The sequence below is a fragment of the Mytilus edulis genome, chromosome 9 (genome assembly GCF_963676685.1).
Source record: "Mytilus edulis chromosome 9, xbMytEdul2.2, whole genome shotgun sequence".
Lineage (NCBI taxonomy): Eukaryota > Metazoa > Mollusca > Bivalvia > Mytilida > Mytilidae > Mytilus > Mytilus edulis.
In genome coordinates this window covers 9,905,287-9,919,025 of record NC_092352.1, presented here as the reverse complement: position 1 = coordinate 9,919,025, position 13,739 = coordinate 9,905,287, and the positions used below count along the sequence as shown (strand labels likewise).

The window sequence follows — 13,739 nt, the reverse complement described above, 5'->3', positions numbered from 1 at the left end:
TTAAATGGGAATTAGTTAAAAAGTCAAAGTTAAAAGTCATAAATAATCATACATAAGTGTTCCGTGAAAATTGTTTTCGAAAATCTAATTTGTCCATAATTCTTATAATTAACTTATTTGAATAAATTCAAACCTTCCCTTATCTGATCACCAGCATGGCTAAAGGTATTACGCCTTGCAAAGGTATTGCGAGGCGACACGTCCAGGTATTCAAGCTATTTCCTGTCAGGCTTGCAAGTTCATGCATCGTTTCACTTCCGAGGGTATTTGTAACTTTCCATTTTGAACTATCAGGTGTATAATCTAATATACATCTCTGTCTTGCGTGACCGATAGGGATATGCTAGTCATAACTAAACTCGTACGCTTGTTTATAAATAACATTTCTGGTGTAAATAATATTACTTATAAAAATCTAAATAATTCCAAAAAAAAAAAGATTTGGTAAAAGAAAAATCTATTTACATATTTTTTCCAAGGGTTTTGGGAAAATGTAAGTACATACTCGTGAAGGACAGATTATAACATACGAGAAATATTGATTTAACAAAAATGTACGCACTTGTCAACCATTCGTTTATAAATACGCCTGGATAGAAAGTTACAGAACTATAGATATTCACAATTTAAAATGTATACATGTCTACATTGAACATAAGAAAGGAATACATTTTGTTTAAATTGGGGTAAAAGTTTTGTAAATAGACTAGTCCACGTATGCCAACAGTATGTAATCATCGGATGTTGATGGACTATTGTATACCAAAAGAAGAAGAAGAGAATCAATTTGATTTAGATCAGAGACATACATTATGTCTCTGTTCAAATACAGGTCGATATATAACTTGCTTTGGTTCATCAAAGTTATGGACATAGAAAAATCACAGATTTATATTTCAATTAGATTGTTCTCAAACAATGATTCTGAAAGTACTTTATGCCAAATTTCCTGTTTCGACATGCATGTAATATATATGCCACTGGACGTACACTAATTATCCCAAAGGAATGTGAATATTTTCCATGAAAACTATTGAGTATCAATGTTTCAAATTAATTTCGAGATTTATTTTCTTTCTTGTTATTCAATAACAGAAATTTCAAGAAAAAACTGATTGTCCTCTTTAGGGGTATTAATTAAGTCATTAAATGAATAATAGATTACAATAATTAATCATAAATGTGCAAAGATTTTAGAACAAAAGTATTTTCTCTTTAGTCGTACATATTCTATTTCGCTTTGGTAGATTTATCTTCTGATAGTTTCCGATATTATTAGTTACATAGTGTGCTAGTGACCTAATATGGTATATATGGGGTCAGTAAATTCCATATGGGGTGAGAGCGAAGCTCGAATCCCCATCTGGAATTTACTGACCCCATATATACCGTATTACGTCACTAGCACACTATGTAACGAATTTATCTTACCGACTATCTTAACATGTGAAATAAAGACTAGTGATTCTCAAAATGAGCAAGCCTTCAATACTGTTAGCACTAAGAAAATACTACAAAAACAGATGCCAACAATAACGACTTGTAAGGTTTAAAGGTGTTTTATGAATTTATTTCAATCTTAATCATCAATTTCTTCGTCTGTTGGAACTTTTAAGATTTTTTTTCAGTACCGTTTTGATTTTTATAAAGGGACATAACACCATTACGAACCGTGTATGAAATAAGCCCCGCCCCCTTCTTACCTAATAAGGAATAAAAAGGGAGATTACTCCAATACTAACCGTGTATGAGATAAGCCCCGCCTCCCTACTAACCAGAGACATATATACACATGTGTATATATGTCTCTGTACTAACCTAATATCAAATATACACGGTTTGCACGCGGACGCTTTTAACCAATCATATTCCTGGAAATGTATAGGAGGTAAGTTAATAATTAATACATGGCTTTCAAAAGTCTAAATTCAAGTGTTCTCGTACATTTTTTGCCTAATAAGGACCATCAAAATTCTTTGGTTAAGCTATATCTGATTTCCCCTTTTTTATGAGACATAAATAAAGGACAAGAGGTGTATATCATTTCATTCTGACACATGAATTTAATTTCCCAACTTTAACTAAAAAATTGTTTATTTCTTAGTAAATAGACTAATTTGGATTCAAATAAATAATAACACCAAATATAAATTAAATAATTCCACGGAGATCTATTTTTATTTGTCACAAACTTAAATATGTATTTTAAATGTGTGTATTAAATGCTACCTTTTGTTTTATAATCCACTGGTCTGAATAGACAGTCACACCTGGCAAGGTGTACCCTAGAGGCCTGGTTGATTACCGAAGTGCAAATTTAACCAGCCTTCCACGAGTATTGCCACAGAACTGTGAATACACACATCGTATAAACCTAGTCATAGCGGAGATAGTTAAAGGTTAATTAGAGTACACCAAAATATTGTCTTTACAGATTAATGTACTTTAATTTGTTCACCTTATCAGTCCGAAAAAAGCATGTTTTAAAAAAAATACATAACTTTTTGTATTGTCTACAAAAATATATCGAATTTATACATTTAACCAAGGACGTATAACTAACATAATATACGTCCTTGATTTAACATAGAAAATTTATCTCATGGATGTGTACAACTGCACGTCTGTGCGTTTTTTATTTTCTTATAATCGGATGGTTATTAGATATAGCATTAGTCATCGTGGAAGGTGCATGTTGTATGATATCAAAAGTTCAAGCAGAACAGATTCCAGGGTCAAGTGGGACAGATTTCCAAATAGCGATAAGATGTATTCAATGCTTTATGAAAGGGGAGGGCTCTTTCAGCAATTTAAACTTATTGTATTATTTGTAAGGAAAAACATAACTAAACAGGATACAATAACAATATCTATCAAATACTTAATAGCCTTAATAGAATTCAGAAATACGTGGAAAAAATGATTGTGGGTCGTCCATGTGTTCTGTTAGTATAAATTTTTTATTGGCATTTAGATAGTTTATTTTAAAGCTCTTCAAGCAAAGGAGGTTTAAAAGTAATATACATGTAAACATGATTGCTGGACAAAATGCAATTTTTCAAACTTTTCTCGGAACCCTATTTACTTGGGGATTAACAGCTCTTGGGGCTGCTTTAGTTTTTGTTTTCAACAGCAGACAGGTAAGTTTTTTTCTACTTTGATCTCGTAAAACAACTCGGACATCAAAACTAAATATGACACCAACAGGTGTTGCCACATCATTTATAACCAAAGATAACATCAAAAGTTTCTTTGTAACGATAACTTTCTTGTCACTCTATCAGAAGGTCATATTTTTGAAGACAGAGTTTAGTTCTTTGACCAGAAAAGCATACATTTAAAGTCCATAGAAGATAGATGATTATTTTTTTGTTGTCAATAATTGCATACAATAATTTACCATTGCCATACACCTTATCGCTATTTGTCCGCCATTAATGGATGTCACACATGTTCCTGTAAAATTTTGAGGTCATTAAACAAATTATCTGACTCCACAATGGAAAAGTGATTGTTGTATGACGCCAAAGTTCAAGTGGCCGGGTCAGCCAGGAATAGCGATAAGGTGTACATGGTGTATTGGAAACTTTTTATTCTTTGATTTGGACAAGGATCTTCTTACCCTTTTGGAGCACCTGAGATCACATCCTGTTGCTTGGTTTTTGGTTTTCTTTAAAGTGTTCTGTGACTTGTTAGTCTTTTGTCATGTTTGTTGTTTTAGTGGATTTTTTTGCCATAATTAAAGCCTTATGATAAGGTCAGTTTATCTTTGACTTATGGTCAGATCACATATTTTCATACTTTTGTTTACAGAGAAAAGTCTTGGATGCTAGTTTAGGATTTGCAGCAGGGGTAAGTTAAATTCTCATTAAATCGATTATGGTTCACTCTTTGGGGAAAATGTATAAAGTCACGATATACCTACATGTACATTGTACATACACCTTAAAAGGCAAACATAAAGGAATAGTGCTTTTATTGCTTTTCTTCATCTCAGGTCTGATGGATTGGCATGACAACATTCAGTACTATTCTTTGAATCTTGTTTTGGTCAGTCAATGAAAGTCCAAATATTGGACACCTGATTGCTTGGCTATATCTTGGCAGCCAACTTTTATTGGTGAAGGAAGTCTGAGTACTTAGAGAGAACATCTAACCCTCAGCAGGAACTGCCAATTATCAGCTTTACTTAAAAAAATAACACAAGCCTGAGGGATTTCTGATTGAAGTCACCTTCTATGGTCGATCTCTGCATATGTAAAAATGAAATTGAGAATGGAATCTCATGTATGTGAAGATAAATTGTCTGTAATTAATCAATTAAAAATATTTGAGATGGTGGTAATCATGATTATGCTGTCAAAGAGAACTAAGTACAAAGTTGCAAGTATAAGTGTTTTATAAACATAAATAATCACTTAAGGAGGCTCGCGGGTATAAGATTTTCAGAAAAAAATTAAACATTTATTTTTCATTTCAAATTTTATCTATTACATTAAGCAGTTGTTACCTTATCATATGGTACAAAAATCATTCCAAAAAATCAATTCGTGTTGGCCCCAGGTGACTTTAAAATGTAGATATTGAAAAAGCTCCAAATTATCTCCCTTAGGTGCAAAAGTGCCATTTTTTGGCATTAAAATTGAATTTTTTTTTTTTTCGAATAAGCTGTACATAAACTGAATAATTGTAAAATTTTAGCGATTTCTGTAATTTAGTTCTTTTTTTATTTCGATATTACTGCTATTTTTCCTATTAGTTCAATAGAAAAAAGGGACGTTAACAAAAATGTATTTTTCTTTCGAAGGCAGATTGTGAGCGTAAATGAACGGTGACCCCATCTTTTTATTTCATTTTCTATTAAGTATAAGATAAAGTTCATTTATAGAAAAATATAGCGAAATCCTATATTAAAGGGGCACTAGCTGTCAAATTCATTGTAACCAATTTGACTCAAATTCTCATATTTGGTTTATAACAATGTAAAACATTTATCCAAACTATCAAAAGTATAAAATAAACAGTTTACAGAGCATGGGGTAGATAATATATAGGTTCGTTTCGTGTGTATCTTAGTCCAGACGCCATCTAATTAACTATCGATTTGACCTCAGATGACCATATAAGCGATGTAAACAAAAATAAAGATACGAATAGATTAAACCAACACGTGCAATTGCATTTTTATAGGTCTGTTTGATTTTATTTTATAGATTAAAAATAGATGTTTCTCATTGTTTTTAACCATATAAGAATGATTTTATGTGCATCGAATTAGTAATCAAATGATTTACCGTAGTTTCACTTTCATTGTTGACATTCTTTTTCTTTAAATAACCAGTACACGTACAATGCATGCGTTGTCAATCTCTAGCTAGGGGTTAACTTGAAGTTCACATGAATACCGGTTAGAATGATGATGACGTTTTCACTTGCAAGTGAATCAGTCAAAAATTATGTTTAATCGTTTATTTCAACAAAATTAAAGGAAATTGATTGCTAAAAGCAAATTATTATTTCATTATTCCAATTTGATTAATGATTGATCTAAAAAAAATCATACTTTATTTTTTTTATATATATCGTAGCTAGTGCCCCTTTAAATTTAAAAAAAATTATTTAAACCCGCAAGCCTCATTAAAGTGTGATATAACTGACTCTATTTTAAAACTGATATAACTTACTCTATTTTAAAACCTTCATAAATGGTAGTGAGTGGAGAAAAGGTGAACATTTTTTATGGATTTTAACCGATTCATTGTTTTACAAATTGCAACTAAAAACAAGGACGCCTCACCGTGCGTGAATTTCTCGCTGCATTGTAGACCTGTTGGTGACCTTCTGCTGTTGTCTGTTCTATGGTCGGGTTGTTGTCTCTTTGACACATTCCCCATTTCCATTCTCAATTTTAATATATGAATTAATTACATTATATACATGAACTGAAACATAGGTGATGACAGCAGCCTCTTATTGGTCCTTACTGGCTCCGGCAATAGAAATGGCAGAATTGTCCGGGTTATATGGTAGTAATGGAGAGTGGGCATTTATACCAGTAGCTGTAGGCTTTGTTCTGGGAGCAGTCTTTGTTTATGGTGCTGATGTGTTAATACCATATATTGTAAGTAGTTCCTACCAAAGGGAAATGAGTTTAAATAGTAAAAATAAGCAGTATGTAAGTTAAAATTTTTTTAAACTTGTATGTATGTGCCATGTTGAAGTTACACACACATACCTAACAAAAGGCTAACATGTGATGCAAAGTCCCTTCAAACTTTTACCTAAGGCAGAGGAAATGTTTAATGGTTTATAAAAGTGCATCAAGGTAAACAATGATTAATGTTAAAATCTTAAAGAATACCTGAAAAAGTTTTGAATTGTCTTTTTTTTTTCAATTTTGGGCCTTTTATAGCTGACTATGTGGTACAAATAATATTTTTCTTTCTCATTGTTGAAGGCTGTATGGTGATTTAAAGTGGTTAACTTCTATGCCAGTTGGTTTCTTGTGGAGAAATGTCTCATTGGCAATCATACAAAATCTTTTTATTTTGATATTGAATTGTTTTTAAAAAAATGAATTAAGGTAAACAGTAACATATTAGTGGAATTTTTAATTTTGAAGATTTATTGAGTTGATTGTACATTGTGTCTTTCAGGGAGGTGGTGGTAACAATATAATTATGTCATTAGAATCTGAATATAAACAGCACAAAGATGAGGATGTACAGATAAATCTTGTATCTCAAGAACAGTCATATAGTAAGCATTAAAGCAATTCATATAGTAAGCATTAAAGCAATTCATATAGTAAGCATTAAAGCAATTCATATAGTAAGCATTGAAGCAATTCATATAGTAAGCATTAAAGCAATTAACAATAAAACAAGAACAGTCGTATATTCAGTATTAATTTAGCAGTAAAATGCAATGTGATCAAAAGGTACCTGAACTAAGGTCCTATCAGGGTTTTCCAGATATAAGTTGTTTCATTCTGAGTATTGACTTGAATAGACACACTTCACACAGTTTATAAATTCTGTATACTTTTGAGTCACATTGCTGAACTTATTACCGATTACAATGTATAAGCAATGAACACATTTATCTTCCACGTGAAGTAAATTTGAACTTATGCCACATATAATCTATACAATAAATTAATGAATTTATTGTTATACAGAATTTTGAAAAAAAGTATGGGGCTTTATATAATTACCTATGAATATGGAGTGAACTACGAAGTTGTAAAAAAATGCCCAATTTCAATTATTTTGGTCGAAATGGGTCTGATTGTCAATCATTAAAGTCTTCATTTGGCTACTTTTAGTGTCAAATAACCTTTTCTTGACATTGATTACATGGTGTAATTTATTTACCATTAGTAAAGTGTTTATTTTTTAAATTATTTTTACAAAAGTTTTACTGTACATGATCATGTGTAAATTCATATTCTCACATATTTCATATGTGATAATTTTGTTTCAGATTATTCTAGATCTGAATATAGTACAGGTCCACAACGAAGGAAACCAGTACAAGGAGGATTAATATCTACAGAGGACCAAAATAATGTTGTTAATAATGAAGCATTATCATCTCAAGACACAAGATGGAAAAGAATATTACTACTTATCATTGCTATTACAGTACATAACATTCCAGGTATTACTCCTTATCATTGCTGTTACAGTACATAACATTCCAGGTATTACTACTTATCATTGCTATTACAGTACATAACATTCCAGGTATTACTCCTTATCATTGCTATTATTGTACATATCATTCCAGGTATTACTACTTATCATTGCTATTATTGTACATAACATTCCAGGTTTGAAAACTTTCATTATAACAACCGATTTAGGAGAAAACTGTATTGTATTTTAAGCGATGACGGCATCAATTGGTGATTTGAAGGTTGCAAATTAAGTTGACTTGCAACACGTTAGCGGAGCCAGTAAACAGGTATTTGAAACCATCAAATCACCAGTTGATGCCGTCTGAGCTTAAAAAACAATACAGTTCCATTCTAATGTCAAATCATACATTTAAACCCAATCAAAATGAACATTACAAACAATGTTGCATTAGAATCATGATTGAACATTTCATATGATGGAAACTAGTTTACCTTTTCACTGAAATTGTTAAAGTTTGAAATGTATTGCCTTCAAAGTGTACTGCAATGTCCTTCATGAAATCAGAATATTTACAAGAGATGTCAGAATGACAGCGGAATATATATTTATTTCAATATTCTTATTTAAAAGACTTGTTACCTGCCTAACCATGCAATACAGTCACATGCATTTTGTACATTTAGAATAGTACAGCAAAACATATTCAGTTAATACAATAGAGAACTCATATAATGCATTAGTTTAAGATTACTTCGATGTCTGAAATCCTTAATGACAAAGAGAAATTAACTTGGGGAAACATTTGTTTTTAACTTTTTCTGCTTGACAATGAGTTTATCTATCACTATTTTGAGACAGAATCTTGCTATCCTTAAGGTTGCCAATTTTCTGTATTGACTCACCTTTAAGGTGGTACCCAACACTTTCACTATAATTAATTTGGCTCGTTTAATTTTCATAAAATTTTGACAAAGTATTTACTTTGACCCTTTAACAAGTATATAAAAATTTCAAAAATTTTGAACCAACCGTTTTGTCAGAAAAATTACACTGGTTATATAGCAGTTTGACAAACAACAATTTTGATCATTGAGAAGCTTAATATTTCCTTTACAACACAACGTAATTCAAATGTTTAGTTGATTTTACAGAGTTATCTCCCTGTAGTGTTAGGTACCACCTTAAGGGTCCCACCAAATTAGTCCTATAGATGATCACTCAATTTTTCAGAGGGTTTAGCAGTTGGTGTTGGGTTTGGTGCAGTGGGAAGAACTCCTTCAGCAACATTTGAAAAAGCAAGGTAAGTTTTAAAGTAAGTGAAAAAAGGTAGGGAAGGATTGAGTTGTTGGAGGCAAATTTAACCAAAACTGGAGAAAATATATGAAAATTGAATTTTCATTAGTAGATTTAATATCAAGTCACATATTTTAAGATTCATTAACTCGTATTCACATGTTTAAACTTCAGTGAAATCAGTGTTCCACAGTTTTAACCACATATAATACATATATCTTATCAAAATAATGCTTAGAGAAGGAAATACTTATATAAATGATCAGGAATAAATAACAAATGAAACATTTTTTTATGTGTTGCACCAAGTGCAAAACAAGTTTATGGTATAGTAATGTAGGGTAAATGTGTGAACATGCCTGGAAAAAATGGTACATGTTTTATGACATCAACTTCTTATACTGTTGTGCACCTGCTATTATGGAATTGTTTGAGGATTTGTTCCTATTTTTCAATTGGAAGGTATCACATATTACATTCATATAAAATCAACAGATATGACCTTGATTAATTTTTTTCTGTAGAAATTTAGCAGTAGGTATAGGTATACAGAATTTTCCTGAAGGATTAGCTGTTAGTTTACCTTTACGGGGTGCTGGTATGTCAACATTAAAAAGTTTTTGGTAAATATTATAATTATATTGTAAATTTTGATTTGCAACTCAGTGCTGTGCACTGGATATGGAAAATATAGGGTTCATCTGTCTGTTTATCTTTACCACATTATATGTATGAACAGAAGTGTTGGGTGAATACAATGAGAAAGAAAAAAACAATAACACATATTATAAAAAGACAGTAGCCATGATCAGCCATGCTTGCATTTCTCTATAGATTTTAATGAAATTTATGTGAAAGGCTTAAACTCATGCATTTATTATCATCTGGAATTTGAAAAAGTGATTTGAATGAGAGTTTATTTATAAAAGGCACATTGTTTCCTGAAAAGAAAATAACATTATCAACTTTAAGATGATATTGATGAATGGCTGTTTGACGAATGCCACAAAATTTGGTTCATATTCAGGACAAAAACATGTTAAATGTAATATGAATATAAAGCCTGCTTTCTACTAGGCCACATGCTGGGCCAGATTTTTAACATGCTTCTTTACAAGGATACAGTCTGCAGAAAGACATATCATCCTACCAGGACACATTATTATGTTTAATTGACCAGTATTTGCATTAAACAAATAAAAGTAACAGTCATTTCAGGAACTCTGGCTTATTGCAGGTATGTTGTGTTGGCTTAAATTTAGTTTATTGAGGTAAATTTCTAAACTGCCTCTTTTGTATAAAAAATGACAGAAAATTTAATTTGTGACATTTTTAAAATTTTTCCAGGTATGGTCAGCTAAGTGGAATGGTGGAACCTATAGCTGGTTTATTTGGTGCTGTAGCTGTTGTTATAGCACAGCCTTTATTACCATATGCTTTAGCTTTTGCTGCTGGTGCAATGATATATGTGGTTGTAGATGATATAATCCCAGAAGCGCAGACATGGTCAGTTTATTTTTTGTTGTCAGAAATTTTATCTTATAAGTTTTCATACATAACAAGCCTTGGGATGAACATTCCTATAGTTAAGTGTTCAAATAAGTCACCTCATTGATATTTTGAATACATGCAGTTATGAACTTTCATCATGCTGGGTGCTTTTCTATGGTTGAGTGTAAAATTTTATCATGATCTTTAACATAGAACATTTCTTTAAATATTTAAATATCAAAATGGTCCTGGTGAACTATCTCCGATGTTGAGAGTAAATTATTTCTTGATTATTAACATGATCAATATTTTCCAAAGGTTAAATGTCTTCATATTGCTAGTGAAATATCTATCTCCCATGGGTAGGTGAAATTATTTCATGATTGTTTACATGAATAACTTTTAATCCAATGGTTAAATGACAAAATATATCTCCCTTTGTTAGGTGTAAATTACTTCATAATTATTAACAGGGTAAATGTTCTCCAGATAAATGTTATTCAATGGTTAAATGTCATAACAATCATGATGGTGAATTATTTCCCAAGGTTGATTGTAAATTAAAACATGATTGTTAACATGGTAAGTGTTCTCAAATGGCTAAATTTCAAAACAATCCTTGTGAGTTATCTCCCATGGTTTAGAATAAATTATTTCATAACTACTGTAATAACATGGTAAATGTTATCCAATGGTTAAATGTCATATCAATCATGATGGTGAATTATCTCCCATCGTTTAGAGTAAATTATAACATGATTGTTAACATGGTAAATGTTCTCTAATGATTAAATTTCAAAACAAATTATGATGAATTATCTCCCATGATTAATTGTAAATTATTTTATGATTGTTTTAAAACATGATAATTTTAATCCAATGTTTAAATGTCAAAATAATCATGGTGAATTATCTCCCGTGTAACTTATTTCAGAATTATTCACGTGGTAAATGTTCTGCAATGGTTAAATGTCAAAACAGTTATGGTAAATTATCTCCCATGGTTAATTATAAATTATTTCAGGATTGTTAACATGATAAATCATACTTTTCAACCAATGGTTAAATGTCAAAACAGTTATGATGAGTTATCTCTAATGGTTAATTCTAAATTATTTCATGATTTTACCATAGTAAATTTTATCCGTTGGTTAAATGTGATAGCAACTATGGTGAATTATCTCCCATGGTTAATTGAAAATTGTTCCTTATGGTTATTGGAAAACGTGAATTAAGAATTAAGAATGTTAAGAAATCAAGTGTCCACGAAACTTTTCCCCACAATCCATGAAAATTGTACCATTAAAATGAGACCAAATATATATAACCTATAGCTGTTAAAGTAAATTTTAAATTAAATTATAAATGTTGAATTTTATTTACTTTCAGTGGAAATGGAAAAGTAGCATCATGGGGTGCAGTTGTAGGTTTTGTTGTTATGATGTCATTAGATGTTGGTTTAGGATAACTTAGTAATCATAGGACAATTATTAGGTAAGTTCAAAGGGTAAAGTATTGATGGCTCATTGATTTACCTGATTAAAATACATAGGAATAACATGTCATAAACATAAATTTGATTAATTTTTGATGAATATGAATTTATAAATTTGCCATAAAACAGATATATAGATAGTTGAAAATTAAAATTGTTCAGAAAACAACTTTTTCTAAAGTCCAACAGTTTTGGGGATTTATGATTGAATTTGTGCCATGGTGAAAAAGGGAAGTAACTCTTTGTCGAATTGTGTCAATAGAGACATATCTATACCCAACTTCAATTGTGTCAATAGAGACATATCTATACCTAACTTCAATTGTGTCAATAGAGACATATCTATACCCAACTTCAATTGTGTCAATAGAGACATATCTATACCTAACTTCAATTGTGTCAATAGAGACATATCTATACCTAACTTCAATTGTGTCAATAGAGACATATCTATACCCAACTTCAATTGTGTCAATAGAGACATATCTATACCCAACTTCAATTGTGTCAATAGAGACATATCTATACCCAACTTCAATTGTGTCAATAGAGACATATCTATACCCAACTTCAATTGTGTCAATAGAGACATATCTATACCCAACTTCAATTGTGTCAATAGAGACATATCTATACTCAACTTCAATTGTGTCAATAGAGACATATCTATAACCAACTTCCAAGTTTCAACTACCACAACTTTCACTATAGTTTTCATATAACAAACATGTCTTGCTTTCAATTGCTGTGGACCGTGACCTGTTGTGAATGAAATTTAACAGAGAATTCTAATGATCTACATTCTACTTGTAATTACTTGCTGGACTAAGAAAGAAACAATGACCAGTGATGAAGGGGTTTATATTTGTCAGATTGAATTGATATAAGAACTTCTTTTCATCATAGGTTGTTGTCTTATTGTACATTAACCTCACATCTTTTTTTTTTGCAAATTTTTACAGCTGTCAAAGTTTAAAGTTTATGTGATTTGTCAGTTTTGGAAAATTTTATAAGAAAAATTATGATACATTTATTAGATTTTGTTGATTTGCAACTTTATGAAATGGAGAATATGATTGTATGTAGCAGTAATACTTGCAGAGATTACTGCCCTTTTATGTATACACTTTACCTTAATATGTACATAGTGTTAAATGTTTATTTCAGAATATGAAGTTGATATAAATACTTTGTGATAACAAACAAATCTATAAATTATTATTTTCTAGTTTAACTTTTAATCATTCTTCTTTCTTTTCAGAATTTTAGCTACATCATTGAAGATCTGTGATGGACTCCATTCATATAATGATATAGGACTTTATATTTTATGCTCAATAAAAATATTAATATTTATATTTTACATGATTTACATGTTTATTAAGAGTTTGGCACCTGTACCAAGTTATAAGTGTTGGATATTTTTTATCAATTACCTACCTTCCAATTTAGTGACCCCTTGGAAGCATGCAAAGCCATCTGATAATTATTACATCAAAATTCTGTAGCCTCAAAGCTTTAGTTTATACTGATGTTATTCATCTACATGATGAGACTAATCAATTTGTTTTGTGTTAAGAATGTGTGTATTAAATGGTTAATATCTGTTAATCTGACTTGGGACAGGCACATAAAGAATGTAACAGGGTTAAACAATGTTTGAGCTCTCAACCCTCCCCTAATCTTGTGTAACAGCACAACATGAGAACAAATGGCTAGACTCAACAAGAGTGTACACACTGAAATGTCTTGCCTTCTTTACTAACCATTGATATTACTAAAGAGAAAGCTTTACTACAACATAAACTTCAAGATTC

At 30.7% G+C, this 13,739-nt stretch overlaps 1 protein-coding gene across 1 annotated transcript; it reads left to right on the top strand.

Moving 5' to 3' along the window:
- Positions 1-2,989: 2,989 nt before the first annotated feature.
- LOC139489491 (zinc transporter ZIP11-like) lies at positions 2,990-13,278 on the top strand. The gene is made up of 10 exons (XM_071275933.1): positions 2,990-3,140; positions 3,814-3,852; positions 5,954-6,121; positions 6,657-6,759; positions 7,486-7,662; positions 8,874-8,943; positions 9,461-9,559; positions 10,284-10,442; positions 11,817-11,921; positions 13,184-13,278. The coding sequence occupies exons 1-9, from the start codon at positions 3,033-3,035 to the stop codon at positions 11,893-11,895; spliced, it is 1,002 nt and encodes a 333-aa protein (XP_071132034.1). The 5' UTR covers positions 2,990-3,032; the 3' UTR covers positions 11,896-11,921; positions 13,184-13,278.
- Positions 13,279-13,739: the final 461 nt, after the last annotated feature.

Bases quoted from the DNA above. Each gene is read 5' to 3' on its own strand.
- LOC139489491 (XM_071275933.1), top strand. From the start codon at position 3,033: ATGATTGCTGGACAAAATGCAATTTTTCAAACTTTTCTCGGAACCCTA. The intron at 6,760-7,485 runs GTAAGCATTAAA...ATTTTGTTTCAG, and splicing joins ATCTCAAGAACAGTCATATA to ATTATTCTAGATCTGAATAT. The intron at 9,560-10,283 runs GTAAATATTATA...AAATTTTTCCAG, and splicing joins TCAACATTAAAAAGTTTTTG to GTATGGTCAGCTAAGTGGAA.